Raw genomic sequence first — 20,109 nt, forward strand, 5'->3', positions numbered from 1 at the left:
AGGTGGCAGGACAGGCCTGCAGATCACCTACACAAAGACCATCTTCTGCACCTCTGATACTGGTGTCAAAGTGGCTGCTTACGTAGAGAGAAGCCATCATCCAAGTTAGGTCAAGCTGTGTAGCTGTAATATCAGCACAGCAGGAAGCTTGCTGCTGGCATTGCATGCAGCCAACATAGTCTTGTCTTCCAAAATGAAAGCACAAGCAACATTTCCCTCCATCTTTGATTGTTTCAAGCAATTTTCAGCTTTAGTTTTACTACTGTAATTCAAATCAATGCCTGGAAAAAGGGTAATGGGTGACCTACTGAGAGCTGCTTATCAGCACATGAACTATCACACTGATGATGCCCAGTAACACAGCAGACACAAACCACCCAGACACACTGTTGGGCAAAAGCAGTACTGCCTCTTACACCCTAGTAATATTTTCCCCAGGGAAAACACTGTTATGGGACAAGAAAGGGGAAGAGAGGGATAAGTGCAAGAGACAAGGCATGTGCTTGGTTGTATATTTTAGGCAGAGATCTGTGGGAGAACTGTACATTTTCATAATGTACTGCAGCTGCTACCAAGGTGTTAAGTCCTCATGGGACTCCCAGTTTTGCAGAAACACTAAATAATCCAAGTGGGGAAAGAACAAGCGCCCTGCTCTCCCCACAACCAATTCCCTCAGCTAAAACAATCCAATGCACAATGTCAGCTATTCCAGTTACTGTTCAAACTCTGGCAAAACACAAGTTCTAAATTTCCAAGCATGGCTTGGTATATTTTGGCAGGAGGTTCAAAAAAAAAAAAAAAAAAAGCCAAAACCATGGGGCTGTCCTTCCCCTGCCCCTCAAGAATCAAGTAGTTCTTGTGAAATTCTGTTACCAAAATAAAAGGGAATTTTCCCTTCTAAGTTAAATGGGATATTTTGATTACAGGTAACAGTTCCGTTTTTCTGTATTTTATAAATTTCCCTACACCTTAAAAAAAGCCCTTGTAAGATTATGGGTTTTTTACATCAAAATACTAACTACTTTCACACATTATTTTATCAGACGATTACCAAAGTCATCTTCTACCCATGAAATTGGACTCACCTCTAAGCCACTCCTATTTACTCATGTGAAGAACAGCAAAGACCAGTGCTGCATTAACCAGGTCCTGTGTTGCCACTGAGTTTAATCCGGAAAGAAATGGTTAATTCCAAGTGTTGCAGTCCCCCCGCTTAAGTCTATTTTTCTATGTTGTATTCTTTGAAAGGAACAGGGCAACAGATTAACAGAATTATAGCTGGGGAATTAGCCAATTTACCCAATGAACTGTCCCATAGCCACAGCAAGGACTACTAGACTCCTGGACAACCTCACCTGAGGCTGCTGTGAGAATCTTGACCTCAGCTGGATCATTCCTAGTTACTGTCCCCTCTCACCCTCTTTCCCCACCAGTTTAGATCCTGCTAAAGTAAAAGGTTCTGAACGGGAAGTTCAAAACTTAAGACAGGTCACTGAAAGAAAGAACCAACTACTTCCACAATACAAACTCCTACTGGAGTGGGGTAACTTTTATTGAACTCCGAGATGATCAATTGCAAAGCACAGCAATAAAATCTAGAACTGGAACATTTAGTAACAGCTTGAAATGTAGAACTGATTTTTACTGTCATAAAGGGTTTGACATGCAGTTTTTGCAGAACACTTAAAAGCTTTAAAATTTTGTTTTAATCAGTGTAATTGCCCATTCCCTCCCCAATACACACTTGTGTTCTAAATTGCAGTGACTTCCTGATTTCTGAGAAGTAAGGCACTACCGTGTCCTTCCAGTAGTTACAGATTATCATAGCAAATGCTCCCCCTGAGATCTGAAGTTCAAGAATGTCCACAGAAGAAAAATGCAACTGGTGACTGAAGATGCATATCCAGTGATGAATAACTATCACCACTACTACCAAAACATGGCTGCATTCTAGGTGACCTACTGTCAGGCTCAAGAGGAAGGCTTCAGTGCACAGAGCAAAGCTAACAGTATTCCTCCTCTCACTTAGAGAAACTGTTTGCTCTGTTCTGATGAATTTCATTAAAGCTCCCCTGTTCAAGCCAGGGGACAGATTTTAACCATAGTTTCTAACAATCAGTATGTTCTTATGGATGGGGACAAGGCACTGGATAAAGACCTCTGCATTTATAATTTTGGAATAGGAGTTGCAGCCACTGCAATGCTTTCAATTGCACATTCATCAGTGCCACGGCGGATTCTGAAGTAACCATCTTCTCCCCACGAGGTGCCCCAGCTGTTCTTCACAATCCAAAACTTCTCACCGCTGTCTGGGTCTGTACCATAGCCCACCAGCAGGACAGCATGATTGGTTAGTTCGAAAGGATTGAAGTCATCCTGCAGCCCAGTGTGATGGTAGATCCCCTCTTTATAAAGCATGAAATCATTATAAACCTCAAAGGCAACAGCCATGGGCCCGTGCTGAACGAGCTCGAGTTTCATCAGGGCTTCATTACAGCCTCCATAGAAACCACCAACATAATGGTACTCAGAAGTGTAGTAGTGGTAACAGCTGCGCTTGAAAGTGCATGGAGAATCTTGGGCTGTGTAAGGGAAGCAGTCCTCTTCCACCACACCAAAGTCTTGGACATACTTTCCAGCAATGAGATATGGGAAGCCACCATCACAACCTAAAGAAAAAAAAAAATCTGCTTATTCCCTTGGAGAGTTAATTGAGGTGGAAGATTCTCCTACTCAAAATCTTTTGGAATACTTTTAGATACAGGATTGAACAAAGCATCAGTGACTCCACATAAACCTAATATTCCAGTTACCTAGAGCTAGCTCTCAAACATGTAAGGCTAAGTTCACATCAGTGGGAGCTATATTGGGAACACTAATGCACAGACTATGATCTCATCCAATTGCTCCTGATGCTCCCCATCACAAAGAGCCATTACATGCAGTAAAAAGACCTGTCCTAACACAGGTACGTCTTTTGGAAAGCTTCACTCATTGCTTTTGCTCATTTCCCCCTCCCCATATGCTCCTCCTCTCTCTGAATATGCTTTTGGGAGGATATGTTCCACTCTTTCTAGGCATTCATTGCAATTCAGCCATATTTTTAGTCCTATTACTTAGACATTTCCCATCTCCCAGGTAGATCTACCTAAAATCCAGTAACATCCTGAGCATTAGGCCCTATAGTAAGTGGGTTGACACCTCTAGAATATTTTCTGCACTCTTTCAAAACATGAAGCCTGCCAGATAATTTATGAAAAAAAACGAATCATGGGTGATGGGGAAGGCATGGAAGTTTTAATACACAGTTTCCTTCTGCGGCATTATCATTACTGAAAGTTATCTTTGTACACACCAGTGTACTTACCCTGAGAATACTGGCTGCAAGACACAACCTGCTGGGGACTAAAGATTGGTTTCTGAGTGTTGTTTGTGAGGATACGTATTCTTGCTTCCAGCATGCCCATGGAAGAAAATGCGTAACAGCTGCCACATGAGCCTGGAGAGGAGAGGAACAAACCATGAAGAGCAGTCAGTAACATAAACAAGGCAAGACACCTGCATTCAGGTACAACTATTACAAAGAGTCTGCTGAGAAGAGTCAAAACCTACCCAAGCTGAACATTAATAGAGCAAAAACTTTAAATATACATTTAGCTTTTAAGCATCCAATTAAAAACCCCACAGTTTTAATTTCTGAAGGAATACTGAGCTTATTCAATTCAAGAATAAGAGACATTATGTTGCTCTTCAGTGTTTTCCAGGAGTATTATTTAAGAGCTATGATGTTCCTTCAGAACAAACCTACAGGGACCACATTAGCAGGGCTGAAAAGGCTCATGACCTACTGCCTCAGACTATAAGCCTTTATGGAACACCTATACTAAAGGAGGCAATGAACTATTTTAAGTGAATGTTCTACATTTATTTCAACCTATCAATGGATTTAATGCTGCATTTCCCAACTGAAAAAATATTCCAAGTCTAGAGCTACCCCTAAAATAACTGACTTTTAAGAGTCTAGTAGTATAAATAGCAGGTCTGACCTACTGGATTCATCCCAGCTCCCCTTGCTTCCCAATGGCATGTAATTTTTACACTGGCTTTTCAGAGGCACCTTAATTTCCCTTCTGTTTCCTGACAAAGAGTTAAGTCTCCTTCCTTCTGCATCAAAATTCAGTATTGCTTCTAGTTTTAGGCCTCTTCACTCCCTAGGAGCTTCTTGTAACACATTAAAAACCTTTGGAAGTGGAATGACAAGCATTACAGGGAAGGACAATTACTTGGATGAGGTCCTATTTTATCTACTGATTGTCACCAAGGTGCCTGATTTCCTTTTGTTTCCTGACAGCAGGGAAGTCAAATATTGCAGAGCTATGAAAAGGAGGGAGGCTTGAGGAACAAAACAAAATACTTTCTCCTGAACTGTGTAGGTGTATAAAAGCAGAGCTATTACAAAAGCAAGACTTTGTGAAATTGCACCTTCACTCACTTAGACGTATCTCTGAGGAGAAGGGGCAAAATCAGCCTGAACATAAATGCTCTTTGCCCAGCAGGGCAAACTGAAGCAGTGAAAGGTGCCTCCCACTCATTGTACAGTCACAGCATCGGAGATGGACCATGCTGCAAAACACTTTATTGCATTTTGTGTGCAAAAATGTGAAAAATACAATTAACGCAACCATTTCAGCCTGGAGTCTGTTGGGGTGGTTGCTAAATTTCTTCCCTGCTACCACTGTGGTATTTGAGGCCCATAGCATGACAATCACACTATATCAGCAGGGAGCCAACACAGCTGCAACAGTAGTGGCTTTTCTGAGACCTCCCACAAATTCTCTTCCAGAGACAATTAAAGGTTCAGCCACATCACATTCTACCCACTCTATCACAAAGGGCTGTTACATTACAAGCAGTGAGGAGGAGACATAACACACCTAGTGAAGAATCAGTTGACTAGGCTTTTCACCTACTTCAAACTGCAGCAAAAGCTTGCAAAAAGAAGTCAGCAAGAAATTGGAACCGCACTCTAAAGCTAACAAAAACTGTAGGTTCCCCTCTTCTTCTCCTCCCATAAAGTTGATAACAAGCAACAACAGGGATGTCTTCAAAGATGACATCTCTTGGCTCAAAGATGCTGTTACTTCTCTATCAACAACCCAAGAACTCAATCTTTACTTCCTTGACTGTAAGAAAAGCTAACAGGGATGCTAACATTCTGGCAGTAGATATTACAGTCCAAGACAACGGCAGTTACATGAAGCCTGCCATGTCTCGAGGTATCCCACAGAGAATGCATGCTTCCCTTTTGATTCTTGTCCACTTCAGATGGTGTATTTTTTCATCCTTAGGTAAAAGAGCAGTGACTCCACAAGCATCTGAGATCTTGAAAGTCAGCTCTTGTAATTCATGCAATTCTCTCTGCATGGGCCAGACAACTTGCATCTTACTGCTTGCAGCCTTTTCCCCCACAGCATTTTCTAATTATTCATCTAATAATCTTAATGATATACAACTAAGACTCTAATACCATCATTTTAATGAAACATTGATATCCAATGCCTCAGAAAAATCATACAAGCTACCATAACCAAGACTTTTTTAAAGCCTAAAAGCTAGAATTCTAATTTAATGGAACAGAATGCATATTTCACAGACATTTAACATACTCAGCATGGATTCTTCGATTACAGGAAAAGTGTAGGAGGCTTTATTATTGGAAGCAACAGACTAGTTCTCATTTACAGGAACGCTGAAGCAACATGATGTGGAAAGGGTAAGTTTGGGACCAAGTGTTCAACTGTTTGGAAGGTAAAAGAGCCCTTGGTATAGTTACAGTTCACACTAGCAGAATGTACAGGACTCACAGGACTATCTTTTCCTGTTGCCACTTTTCAGTGATGCCATGTGTCAGCTTAGGAACTAGAACTCCCACAAGCCTTCCTATGCTTCTGCTACCAGGAGTCCAGGTGGCAGAATTTGGCAGAAGAACTAAGCCATAAATGAGGGACCAGTAATCTAAGCCATCCCCTTCCCACCATGCTAATGTTATGTTCCTTTCCCCTTAAAGATGCAACCAGATAGCTTACTGGAAATGGTACAGCAGGGAAAGGACACGTTAACTGAATCGTCACCTGGCCTCCAGTATATAACCATCTAATTCAGGCATGATGCTATAAAAGCACTCCCTATAGAATAAACATATACCAGAATGGTATCCCTTTAGGTCTATACTTTGAGCTAAATACTGCCTTATCACAGGGGCAAACTAAAAAAAAAAAAGCTTTCACAAGTATTCTGTATTTATCAGTGTCCACACTTTTCACATTTAAGTAACTCCTAAAGTTATCAGGGTGATAAGAGTTGAAGGCAGTATAAAAAAATTTTCATGGGTTTATTCACTAAAGCTGCATGATAATTTGCTACAGGAATTAGGGAAAGAATTAGATGTACATCAGTTCTGTCAGCATGCAGAAAACCATGACTGAGACTGCTTGGACAAAATTTGACAGCTGTCTTTATGAAGGGCACTGTGGTCACTGGCTTTCACTCCAGCAAGATACACTGTTGTTTGGGTAAGCCAATACCACCACCTATTTTAGCACAGTTGTTGTCAGCCAGGACTCCACCCAGTTTCCACAGGTCATTCATAGTAAAGGTGCGATCAGCTTTGTCAGCTGCAAGACTAGATAAAAATCTTCTTGTTGGCAGCAAATTACAAAGCACAGCAAAGGAGCTCTAGAGCATTTAATTCAGTTTTAATTTTTTTTTTTTTCTTTTTTTTACCTTGATTCCGAACTGGGCTGACATAATTGACACCACTCACATTTCTCCAGTCCCAGGATTCCGGCAAGCTTGAAACTTTTTTGAGTAACTCGGGTGTTAAAGGTGCAGGCTTTGGTCTAAAGAGAAAATGCTTTTGAGTAACATTTCACACTCTAGGCAAGGAAACAATCACATAACACTCAGTTGTCATCTTCTGGCTTCTACTAGTTCCACGCACTTCACACTAAGCAATTGAAACAGTCTCCATCTAAGCTGAGTGGGTGTCAGTCTCAAGAGATTAGTTTCAGCAGGATGCAAAACCTACTCAAATCCCTCCCTGAGGGAACTATATTATGAAGTATCCACAAACTGGTGAGGTCAAACACTTTTGAACCAATCTGAAGTGCTGAAGTAACTCTCAGTGACTGTAGTAATGTAACTCTACAACTGCAATTTCACACCTTTTTTATCACAAGGTCTGCAGAAGGTAGCAAGCACTGACAGCACCTACAGACTGTTTAACTGCAGACAGACGTGGCTGACACCAACACTTCCAACAACTGCAGTCCCACTTGCCCTGCAGACTTTCCTAGGACAAGTTTTTACCATGACTATTGAAGAAGTATTGGATGTTACTTGCCCTCATTTACCACTTGCAGCCAAGTGATGCTCATGAATGCAGGAAGATCTTGTCTCACCAATACATCTTACACGTAACCTGATGCTTGTTGCATAAATCAAGTCCCATTCACAAACACCAGACCCTGAAATCTGTTCTAAAAGCATAAGAGGGCCAGCAAAATACTGTCATGTCACTGCATGGTGGGTACAAGAGAGCTTCCAAACAGGTTACTATATTTAAAGCCATCTACAAGAAGATTCCCATCTATAGGATGGAACCATGATAATCTGCATGATACTCCCACAGAAATCAATTTTTATTGCGTTGTAGAACCTTCTAAAAACATACAATTGCCATGGCTTGGAAAAGTAAGTAGCATTCTTACTCACAGTAGTATCAGAGTAGAAAAAGATACAAATGAGGTAAAACAGCTGTAAGGAAGGGAAACTTTAGATCAGAAGAACTCTAGTCCTCAAATTAAGAGGACCATGTGTCCATCCCCATTACCATTCTTTGACATTTGATGGCGATGCCTGAAGGCACTCTCAGAGCTACTTCATGCTCTTCACTCTACTCTTGTTAGAGTGAACTCTGGTTGCAGGCATGTCAAATTATCAAAGTAACCAGGGAATGCCCTCAGAAAATATTATTCATGTTTAATAGCAGAATGATGGGTCACTGCTTGTGAAGTGCAATTATGAACTAGCAGAACCAGGAAGATGGTCAAGCAGAAGCTCATGACTATGGCAAGCAGCTCATGGGTAGACAGGAGAGTGACAGAGACTCTCCCCACTTCTTCCCTGAACATAAATTCAGCAGCAAGTTACTGGACAAGATTAAAGGGTAAATGGTCCTATTTGTCTCAAGTGCTTGAGACAACAGATGCTCGGAATAATCATTCAAATATATTGGCAGTCCATGAAAATGAGCTGAAGAGCCTTGAAACTTGATTAAACATCTGAACTACAAGCCAAAACACAGCCGCGAAGAGCCAGGACAAATATAAGCAGATTCTTTGCAGCAGTGTAGTTTATGGCAAAACAAAAGGCCTTAGTACCTTGGAGCTCTGGAATAGACACCCCCGGCTCTTCTAGTTAGTTCTTCCAAGGCAAAGTTCTCATACTCCTTGTATCTTGCTGCTCTCCAGGACTTCTGGTGGGTATTGATAGCATTTACAAAGTCAAAGTTGTGCACATAACGTCTGCTTGAAAGTCTGAAAAAAGAAATAAGCAACCAAAGGACAGGGATTGAAAATTAAAAACGTGTTCTCTAAACTGAATATGGAAAACTCTCTAAGAGTCTCCTGGTAGGTTAAAAAACATGCAATTATTGAATTAAGGCAAGGTTTCTGAAATTTGAGAAGGACTAACTACAATGGTACAATCATCACCTTTAGACATGCCAGTTTTGTAACTGGCCTTCACCACAGGGTGAAGGAGCATCTGTGTGATGCAACCGGCACATCGTCCCTCATCTTTGTGCATTCACATTTATTCCCAACATGATCACTGGCTTTAACTTTACCCTCAGTCACAGAATTGGTCCATATGGTTTTAGCTGAAACCTGAAGTAGTTACCAAACATTTTATTCCAGTAAAAGGTTACTTATCTGTTGTTTACCTTCCCCTGGGCTTCTGGAGAGGTAGCTCATTTATGTGAACATCTGAGGGAGAAGAAGAAATCTTTCGTCCGCTGAAACAAGCCCAGTTGTGGCCAAGTACATCATGTACCCATCCTGGTAGAGTCTCATTACAGTAGCTGGTTACATTCTGGCCTTCCTTTTTGTACTGTAAAGTTAAGAGGTTATGCTTGTGTTGAGTAGATGCATATGGTAGCACAACAGTAGTCCCTACCCACCCAGCTGCTTCTTGACTGTGTTTCAGAGGAAGTCCCAATATATATTCCAGATCAATCAGTATCATGTTTGATTTCAAGACAAAGAAGCATGAGGAAAAGGTTAAGCAGATGAAAGGGAAGCTCTTTGTCTTCCTCTAGCACTTTGATAAGCAGGTTATGACTTGCACTTTTAGCAACGAAGCATGCACTAGTATCAGTATCAACTAACAGATGCTCATTGCTTTGGTTCAACAGTTACTTTCTAGGCAAAATGTAGAAGATCCTTTAATACTTGTCCTCTTCAAGGCCCTGTGGCTTCTTGCACCAAGTATGTGACTAGTCAAACAAACAAACAAACCCTGAAATGCTGAAAAAGTCTGAGAAACTAACACAGCAGCGTGAAAAGTAAACACAGGGAGGGTGGCAAGTTTCTCACCTAGTAACATCTCAGGGAAAACTGTACTACAGCATTTCTGTTTTCAAAGTCATTAATTAAGATGAGACTTCCTGCAACTGCTTTAAGTCTGTGCTGTGGTGGAAGAGCATCAAGAAACAATTTCACCTCAACTATCAAAATGAGACAATAAGAAATGATGAACCATTGAGAGCAACTCATTTGAAGTTGGCGGTGAGGGGAGTGTTACTAAAGCCTCAAGTCCCAAGTCCTAATACTTCCTTATTCAGCCACACAAGTCTTCATTTTGCCACTGAAAAGGAGTAATAAGTTAATCTATTCAGTAAAATGTGTCTTCATACAACAGTTAGCACACTCTCCCCAGCTGCACAAGTTTCCTGGATTAGCAATTCTTTAACAGTAGAATGTCCCAGTGGCAGGGGGTGGGAGAAAGATCTTTATTTTATGGAGATCTTTATTAATCTCTTAAGGTTAAAGTTTACTTTGTATTAATCTACAGAGGAGCCTGAAAACCCCATGCAACAAAACCTCCAACTTCACTCTTCTAAATCACAGAGTCCATGTGTTCTAGTCCAAGAATACTTTATTAAATCCCATCCCATTCAAGTTGTACATGTACAGTGGTACAGAGATTTTGTAGCTATGATTCAACAAAATGCTTGTTCACTCTTCACTGAAGAAGGTGGTGGCTTTCAGTGATTGAAATGCCTCAAAGAGACTGAGAGGTTTGTGACTATGTTAGTGCTCTGTGGGAAATCCGAAGGAGAACATAATAATTAAGTCTTATCAGAGGGATATAATTAAAAGGTTAATCCTCTAACTGTTTTAGAACAATGGGAATTGGCTTTGCCCCCAGTTCAGAGGTGGCAGAGGCATCACATCTACACCATTGCTTGTCTAGCAAGGCAAGCATGTTTGCTGGCCAGAGCAGGATGGGGACACTAGAAGGCTGAGCTGTTACCTTGTTCTATTCATCCTATCTTACTGTGCAGGATTGTGCAATATGAGAAATAACAACACTTGGCCAAATACCAAGGGCAAGGTCCAGAGATGACTCTTGAGAAATACCATCTTCACAACAGCACTGCTAGAAATCCAGACACTTCCAAAAGCAAGAAGTTACTGACTTTACATCAGTAAGTTACTGTGAGAACTTTATTTGGCTCTACATGACAGTGTAAATTAATACCTACCTGTCTTCATCTAAAAGCTGCCACAGATTAAAATAAGACCAAGACCAAGCACAATCATTCTTGGTAAGTATATGCCTTCAATCTGAATTCTTGAAGATTATTTAAGAACAGGCCAGATTCCTGCAACAATCATATGCAGATTCTGCCTAGAATGGAGAATTACATTGAATCAGAACAAGTAGAACAGATTTGGGACATCTTAATGGGAAAAAAGGCAATGAGTTATCTGCTAACTAGAAAGTTAAAACAACTTGCCTTTTTTTTCCTTCTAGAAATCCCTCTCCTTTTTCCAGATATTAAATTTATTGTTCTTTTTTTTTTTTTTAAGATGTACATAGATAACCACAATAACAGGTAACACCAATTGTGCAACTTATCTTCTGGGGAAAGTGAATTTAACAAGTTTCTTATGCTGTTCTTGCAGTTCAAACATATCAGCAAAACTAGGAAGGAGGTGAGGGGACAGTGGCAATGCTTCAAGATACACAGCAGACAGAAATCAATTTCAGGCAGTCTGTGAAGAAGCCTAAAATTAAGCAGTTCAAGTCCTCCATAGCTACCTTTTTGTAGTCAGACTGTAAACTACTACTGAACTGTCTTTTAAAAGGGAACACGGAGACTTTGAGACCATAGCCCATCAATGACATAAGGGAATTTGAACTCCAAGAACCATTTTCAGCTAGGAAATTAAAATATACCTGTAGTGTCTCAATTTGCTTCCCCCCCCCTTTAGCTAAAATTGAGAGCCACTAATGTAGAGCAGTGGTGGAGAAAGCTTTAAAAAGCCCAATACTTATGCTTAATTTCTACAGGCTAGTTAACTCCCCAATGGGCCACACGCTAGAGGAACTAAAATGGGATAACAAAGTCATCAGTACCATGACAATGACACCCACTGCTTACTACCAGAAGGTACACTGTCAAATCAGTATTCCATCCTACACCACATGCAACATTTCTTATTGCGATCAGAGATGGGCTCTAACAGATTAGATCTAACAAATCTGACTGTACCAGTTTTAGAGGACCTACTGTGAGTCTGCCTGCCCAATCAACAGGCATACAGGGGCACGGCACCACTGCATGAACAAGCACTGACTCAGGCAGATGCAAATGACAAAGCCAGACCCAACCCAAGCTGTCAGCACAGTATCCAGCACATCTGCAGAACCCATCAGAGGAGCATCCTTCATGGAAGACAGCTGCTACACAGCTGTGACCACCAGCAATTGCCAGACAACTGCTGTATTCACTTCCCCTACAGAATTAAAGATGGTTTTCACTTTTAAGTTAATAAAAGACCATTGCAGCCATGACACACATGACAATTTCATCAGCCAGTGCTTATGTCTGCAACATTAAGTAATCTCCATCCAGTGATATGACCAATCTGGAACCACTCCTGCAGAAAGGCACCCAACTTTATCCACAGTTCACATTCTGAGGTTTGAAAACATTAAGCTTTAATTCTAGTTCAAATGTGTATTTTCCTCAAGACTGACAACTCCTGTCAGAATTTAGCCAAGTAACTCCAACATTAACCTTAAAAGACTTTGTGTATCTAAATTTCAAGGCATGCTATTAGATACCTGAACCTAGATGAGCTTTTCGGTACACTACTTTTAGTAAAGTCTTTCCTGTATTGTCATCATGACATAATCTAATTACATGTTCAATTCTAGTCCTGGTAAAAAAAAATACAATTGTTTAACACATTCTTTAAGTTTTTCATCTCCCTAAGAGGAAAGCAAGAAAGGACAGAGATCTTATTTGACACAGCATTTTAACAGGGATTCATCAGTGATACATACACAAGCTGCCATCTCATCCTCTGTCTATTGTTCTCAATTTAAGCAATTTTCAGGCAATAAGCCAACTTGAGTTCCAGGAGGCAGAACCATCTTATACATTAAGCCTGGTGGAAAGACTTACCACTCGTTTGTCAAATTTTAAAGTGTGCCTATGAATTTTACATTCTTAATTATAACAGCATTGCAGATTTGTAGATGCCCTACTGTATGAAAATACAGAAAATGGTATTATCAGAACAAAAGACTGCATCTTGCTACTTGATATAAAATACAAGCAAGTATCAGCTACAGATGCATTTTCTTTCCTCTAGGGAACATTCTGCAATTCAGAGATTTATGCTTTCAGATTTATGCTTTAGGGAAGCAGCAGTTGCACACAGTCAGTTAAGGAAGCCCAACTAAGATAGGTCAGAAATTAACTTTCTATGGATTTGTAGGATGATTAAATAGCATTAATAACTCACACTATTTTAGCAACATGGAATAAAATGCATTCAGATTTTTTTTATTCTAAAATTTAAACCTTAACTACTGTCACTTGTCTAGGCTGATTATTTCAGAAGGGAAGTCCTTTGTTTTAACTAAATTTAGAGGCACTGGAGAAGAGACATGACAAAGGTATCACCAGGTCAGTCCAGAAAAGATGAATAACAGTAGTGGAAGATCCTGTAATCTATTTCTTTTTACTAAAGTAGCACTCATGTTTTAATATGAAAAAATGCCACACATCTGATTTTGAGATGTCGTCTAGCAAAAACCAAAAGCAGTACTTAGCTTAAGGGACAAGCAGCAAGAACCTTATCAGACCGCCTCCCTTTAAAGTTGTAGTCTTAACATTAAATGCTACAAAGATACCAAATAATTGAAACAAGTTCACATCAACTTTCCTTTCAGCCTCACTCCAGCTTTTTATGCTACCTTGTTCCTATTTCTTTTGCTATCCCTTGGAAAAAAAAATAAAATCTTTAAAGCCTTATATCTTGCATAGCCCTACAGAATCCTTCTATCACCCAGCAGGAACACATGCTCAAGCTTCTGCTGAGAGTGTGCATGCTAACAGCACAGCCAAGTTCAGTATAGGGACGTTTCAGCAGCACACATTAAATAAGAAACAAGAACATTCCCGTAAAACAAACAAGTTATTTTGTGCTGCAAAAAGCACCAGGCAAAGTAACTATAACTTGTGAGAAGCAGAATGCAAGAATGCAGTAGGATGATGCATTTAACCTGACAAACCTTAAGGGACAAGTCTATGTACAGCAATGGTTAGAAATAAACAGTTACAGCTTCTTTACTTAAGCTATTAAAGCAAACTGAGGAAAAAATACATTGATAAACTCACCCAATCCACTACTTTGGTGTAGAAAGTCATTCCCCCACAGTCCCCAGATACAAGAACAAATAACTTGTAAAGGTAGTGAGGCCCTACAAAAATTTTACTGGGTGCCTTGTTTAGTAAGCCACAGGAACAAAAGGCTATTAAAAACTCAGTGAAATGCATCATCAAACAGGCCATGTCTACATCTTCACAGTATAGGAGCTCTGACAAAGTCACCATTTAGACAAGTCCACAGCATTCTTGTTAGTAATTAATAGCTTAATTCTTTAACATTAAGCAAAAACACACGGGAAGTTAAACTAGCACCAGCTGCATTTCTACACTTGAAACACAAGAACTAATATCTTGGCTTAAATATTGCTGTTCATTTTGCCTAGCAACTCTAGCCTCTGTTCAATGGCAGAATATGATGAAAGTGTTAAAACATCATAGTAGGTAAATCAGGATGCTTTATTTGCCCTGTCACCGTGATGGTGTTTTAGCTACATAATTTATCTTTAGAGCAACATAAACAGAACTTGAAATTTATGAGTGGTCTTTAAGCAATGAATACTTTCCTGACAAGCCCAAAGCCATGGAAGTAGATGTGCAAGGCTTTCTGCGTTATGGCTGCTTCAGCACCACAAACTGCTCCATGTACCAAAAAGTTATTCCACAGTCAAGTGCTAACTCCAGAACAGTGTTGACACTAGAAGGTTATTCCAGAGTGAAACTAAGGAATTTTACCAAGTAGTAAAGACAATAGTAAATTACTCCGTATTAAACATATTACTTCTGTACTGTCTTGCTGTAAAGCAAGAGACTGCTAGCAAAGTAATTCTTCCTTTCTATTCATTCCAAAGGGACCTCATCTAATGACTTTCCATTCTCAATAGCGATCAAGGCTAAGCAATATTCTAAGAAATTGCTTTTATGCTTTCCTCTTGCAGCATTTCCAGGAAGGCAGGCCCTCACCCATTAGCATTCTAGTCTACTGTATTTTACTCCAAGGGCTTCTACATTATGACCAACACTAAGCAAGTGAAGTCTGCTATGTTTACATTTCTTTTAGGTGCCAACATTAGAAGTATTTTAAACAATACACAATTATTCTTCAAAAACCTCTGAAACATGCACTGAGCAGAGTATATTATTTGTCCCTTAGAAGCTTTACAGTAGATGATAGAATAGGTCCTAAAAGAGCATTAACACCATTTGATAGAAGAAATCACATTTTCACTTTATACCAGGACTAGATATTTTGCATTTCTATTTCATATGTAATGCAGTATCTACCACATTGAAAGCAAACAGATATGCACATCTAAATAAGTCACAAGGTCAAGCAGTTCATAAGGAAACACTTTTTTCCCCCCCAAGTCCCTACAGACGGTTGTGAAATAACAGTTTTGCAGATAAGACAGTACTGCAAGTTGTTACCTAACAAAGTCAAATAGTTTCCTGCAGCAAAAAATGCATTTACCAAGTGCTATGCTATTTCCTCATGCTTTTCAGCCATTATATTTGCATCTCAGTAATCTGTTGTTTCCTTTACAGCTGCAAAATTATAGAGGGTAACTGAATTGGGCTCTAATCCTCTCTATAATATTTAAGGAAAGAAGCCTTTAATTTAAGCATGTCTTGCCAATGGAGTCCCTACTACTGAACAATGAGCCAAACAAGCTTGCTATTTCTCAATACTAAATGCAACTGCAAAACTAACAATTAATCCATTTGCCTACAAAGGGCTAAGACATATTCATGACTGTGAAACACAAACTATTGTGCACTGCTACTGTGTATTTGGCTCATTTTGTTTTGAGCAAGAGGTTGGATCAGATGACCTCCAGAAGTTCCTTCCAGCCTAAATTATTCTGGAACACAGTTTTGAGATATTGTTTAAGAGTACTCTTGCAATGCAATGCAATTATGTTTTCATAAGCACAGAGGAATACAGGAGATCAGCGCTTATCAGTCACATCTTCTGGGGATGTATTTCACAAGGTATAGTACAGCAGTAGAGCCTTCAGTGACTCTCAACTCTCTTCAAATTGGTGCCTAACAGCTCCATTCACATTCCAGAGCAGGCCACTCACTGTTTCTGTGATTAAATTCCTCACATTGAAGAATTAGTTTGATAATCAACACTTGTTTCAGCTGCTCATTATACTGGCTTGTAAAGCAAGTCTGCATTTCAGTGCAAAATATCACCCTAAGGATTCCCAGCCTACTAGTTCAACTATATTCCTTCTCAGATTGAGCCCACCAAGTCCAGTAATGACTGCTGAATTCCACCTGCCAGAGAGGACATCTCAAGCCTGAGTTCGTGGACAATACTACTACATACAGTGCTTCACTGTCCTCAGGGAAGCAGCAATTCCTGCCACTTTTGAGACTGGCCCTGCCACTTAAGGGAAGCTCAGAGGTGTCTCTGCCTGAGATGCTTCAGAGTAATTCTGCCCAGTTAGAGTACTCTTCAATGTCTGTAGTTTTTGCTGTATGACCTATATTGGCTATTTAGTGTCACTACCTTATACAGATGAGAGAATATCAATCCAGTATTTCTCTCATACTTTGCTTTTGCTCAGGTATAAGACTTAGGATCTTATGCAGAAGCATTCTTATTTCGAAAGTTTACAGTTATGAGTGCAGTAGTTTTGGCAGAGATTTATTGTTATTTATAGTAGCTCATACAGTGCCATGTTTTGGATTTGTGATGACAATAGTATTGATAACACAGGGATGTTTTAGTTATTGCTGAGCAGTGCATACACAGCATCAATACCCCATCTGCTTCTTACACTGCCCCACCAGCAAGCAGGCTGAGGATGCAAAAGAACTTGGGAGGGGACACAGCTGGGACACCTGACCCCAACTGACTAAAGGGACATTCCATCCCATACAACATCACGTTCAGCAATAGAAGCTAGGCAAAGAAGGAAAAAAGGGGGACATTCAGAGTTATAGTGTCTGCCTTCCTAAGTAACAGTTACATGTGATGAAGTCCTGCTTTCCTGGAAATCACTAAACACCTGCCTGCTGGTGGGAAGCAGTGAATGAATTCCTTATTGATGTTATATATACAGTTTTTGTTTCACATATTAAGCTACCTTTATCTCAACCCATGAGTTCTTGCTCTTTTACCCTTTCAATTATCTCCCACATCCCACTGGGGGGTGAATGAGACAGTAGTTGCATGGTGCTTAGCTGCCTACCAGGGTTAACCTACAACAAAAAGTATGTAAACAAACATCACCATTAGTCTTATTAACGGAAAGGGCTGTGTAGGTTTAAGTGAGCTCCAACCTGCATGGAGAAAGCTGCAGTTAAATCAGGGGTTTGTACACCATTTCTATTCAGTAAGGATTACTGCTCTCCAGAAAGAGTAGATCACTGCTTTTGTTAATATCTGAGAACACTGACTTGAAAATAGCTGCTGTAAAATAAACTATCTACAATGGCTCCCAGAAAGACAATTTAAAGAAAAAAATAACTTCTTCACCCTCCTTACTACTAGCCCAGGTTCAGAGTTTTTATGCTTGGACAAGGCTTGGGTGTTTACTATTGGCTCACCTGAAGCCAGACACAAGATCAGGCTTTCTGAAACATCCAAGAAACTTGTTCATTGCTCCAGCCAAGGGCTACACTCACCATCTGAGCGGTCTTGCTACACAAAACATCTATCTCCCAGGTAGTAAAGTCATTCTGCAAAGACTGCTTCAAGACACCCTCCAGATTCATGCCACTCACCAGCATAGCAGCAAAATGCTCCTCAGTAAGTGGGTCTTACCTGTCCAAGCCCTGCCTACCAGCACTGTTTTCAGCTTGATCTGAAGTCATTAACAGGGAACAGAGAAAACAGTATGTCCTGGGTTGCAGTGTATTCTATTACCATCCTCATGAGCTGTCAAAATCAGGTGGGGCAGTGTTTCCTTGATTCCCCCCCCCACTTCCAGACTATCTTTCTGTTAATGGCCCATCAATGCCATGCAGCATGACTCATTATCCCATTGTGAGATGCTCCACCCAGAGGGAGAAAACCAGCATTCCATCCTGGATATAACCTGAGATTCTGAACACCAGAGACCTCTCTTTTCCACTGATTTCTAGAGAAGAGGAGCTATTTAGCCACCACTGGACTCTTCTGAGGAAGAGCAGATCTTTTTTCTACAGAATCACTGCTTCGGGGGGAGTGCAGCCACCATTCTACCAGACTGCTACCACCATCCTGATTAACAGGGTGCCAGGTTGTATCCTGACTCTGTTAGTTTAACCCAGTGCTATCTGCCTTTATAATTTTTTTCCTTACTAAATTATTCTGACTTGGTGTCTCCCACTAGTTTGTTTTCAAACTAGCATACAGTATTATCCCAAATGAAGAATTATAGGCAGCAGAATCCTTAGATATTAAAGTAATATTCTGAAATAAAATCCTAGAAGATCCTGATCATCCAGGAAGGAAAGCAGCTGGACTTTCTAAGGTTTTAATGCATTTGAGAACATCTTTAATAAACAATAAAAGCAATGATGCTTTCTATTTCACTTGGGTCCTTAGTATCAGGGAAAAAACCTGAAAGAAAATTCCAGGCTACAGGGAGAGTTAGCTTTATGAAGGCCTTCAATTCCTTTAAGCATCCCCAGAAGGGAAACCAGCAGCATCTATAAAAGATTTTTCAGATAATGCCCAGTGTGGAATATAAAATACCTTTTCCCTCCCTCTTCTCCTTACTCAGCTACTGATAACTCTTTCGTTATATTAAAAAAAAAAAAAAAAAAAAAAAAGATAGCCAAGTGTTCTAACTACCCCACTGTGGATCTTGGGAACCAAAAAGAAGCCTAACTATGGGCTGTTCTAGCAACAGTCAGTGACACAGAACACACCAAGTTAACTCACCTTAAAAAATGCAAACCACTTGTAGTCATTTATCACAATTTCAAAGCCTTGATTGTAAATCAAAGTGAAGAAACCATAGTTGCCCAGACTATCCTGAGCCACATCTAATTTCTGAAGACTAACAAGCACCTTTTTTTCCACAGGCCCTGCAAGAAATGCAAACATTATTGCATGATTACTGTGGGGCAAAAGTAAAAATAAGTTAGAACCAAGAATGTATTTATTTATTTTATTCCAAAAGATTAGCTAAAACACACTTGTTGAATACAGTCTTCTACCAAAAGGTATCAAGCAAACACACTTTGGGGACTTCAGTTATCTGTCAGTATACATGCTCATTCTTTCCACTGCTAGACAGTATTTGCACATTTAATTACCAACGGCAGCAGCAGCAAACAGCTGTTACTGGGAAATAACATCTTATTTAAATATAACTTGCTATACACCTACATAGGATGCTTTGTCACTCAAGCATTTTGTCTGCAATGACAAATCTTCCCCTAAAACATCTGGGATCTGGTTTCAGCCAGCCCAGCCCCTTCACACCAGTGCTGCCTCCATCACTGGCCTCGCCTCCACTGCTCCAACCTGCCACTTGTCTCGGCTGATCAAAAAGCAAGTGATTTCTGAAAATGCAAAGTATCAACTATTTTAAAAATAACAGTGACATACAATAATCAAATAATAACTCCCCGCTATTATTACCCCCTCAAGGGAAGCAATACTTCTATTTCTCCTGATGCCATCAGGCTCCCTGAGCAGCAAACCCATCCGTCCGGGAGCTGCCCAGGTGTCACCCTGACGCAAAGCCGCGCTTTGCTGCCGAGATCAGCCGCTTTGAGGGCAGGCTGAGCTGAGCTGGGAGGGAAGGTACCTGCGGGCTGCGAGGGAGGAAGACGTGAGCCAGCATGAGCCAGTGGTGCTCATGACGAGGCCTAGTTCAGCCTAAATCGAAACAAACAGAAAAACCCCCCAAAAACCCCTAAGTGTAAGAATAACAGGGCTGCCCGCAGCGGTCACCCAGAGCCAGACTAACGGGAGTACTTCAAGCGGCTTAACTCAGATTAACCTTTCTCTGCCTTAAACCTGGCAGGCTGCTCCACACGAAGCCGGCAGCAGGGGCCGGCCCGCAGGTGCACAGGGCCGCCACGGCCGAGGCAGGGTCCCTCCTCGCCGTCACCCGCCCCGGTTTTAGGGCCTGACGGCCTCTCCCCCCCGGCTCCCAGGGACACCCGGCCCCCCACCCCCTACGCGGACG

At 40.7% G+C, this 20,109-nt stretch overlaps 1 protein-coding gene across 1 annotated transcript in view; it reads right to left on the reverse strand.

The window, feature by feature from the left end:
* Positions 1-1,517: 1,517 nt before the first annotated feature.
* Positions 1,518-20,109, reverse strand: part of CTSC (cathepsin C) — a 32,859-nt gene continuing 14,267 nt past the window's right edge. Inside the window, exons 4-9 of the mRNA XM_026854855.1 lie at positions 18,852-18,997; positions 9,005-9,171; positions 8,442-8,597; positions 6,784-6,899; positions 3,368-3,499; positions 1,518-2,669 (exon numbers count right to left, since the gene is read on the reverse strand). Of these exons, the coding sequence (XP_026710656.1) occupies positions 2,167-2,669; positions 3,368-3,499; positions 6,784-6,899; positions 8,442-8,597; positions 9,005-9,171; positions 18,852-18,997 (1,220 nt within the window). The 3' untranslated portion in view covers positions 1,518-2,166. The remainder of the gene's footprint in view (positions 2,670-3,367; positions 3,500-6,783; positions 6,900-8,441; positions 8,598-9,004; positions 9,172-18,851; positions 18,998-20,109) is intronic.

This window comes from Athene cunicularia (assembly GCF_003259725.1).
Source record: "Athene cunicularia isolate RWA chromosome 1 unlocalized genomic scaffold, athCun1 chr1_part1, whole genome shotgun sequence".
NCBI lineage: Eukaryota > Metazoa > Chordata > Aves > Strigiformes > Strigidae > Athene > Athene cunicularia.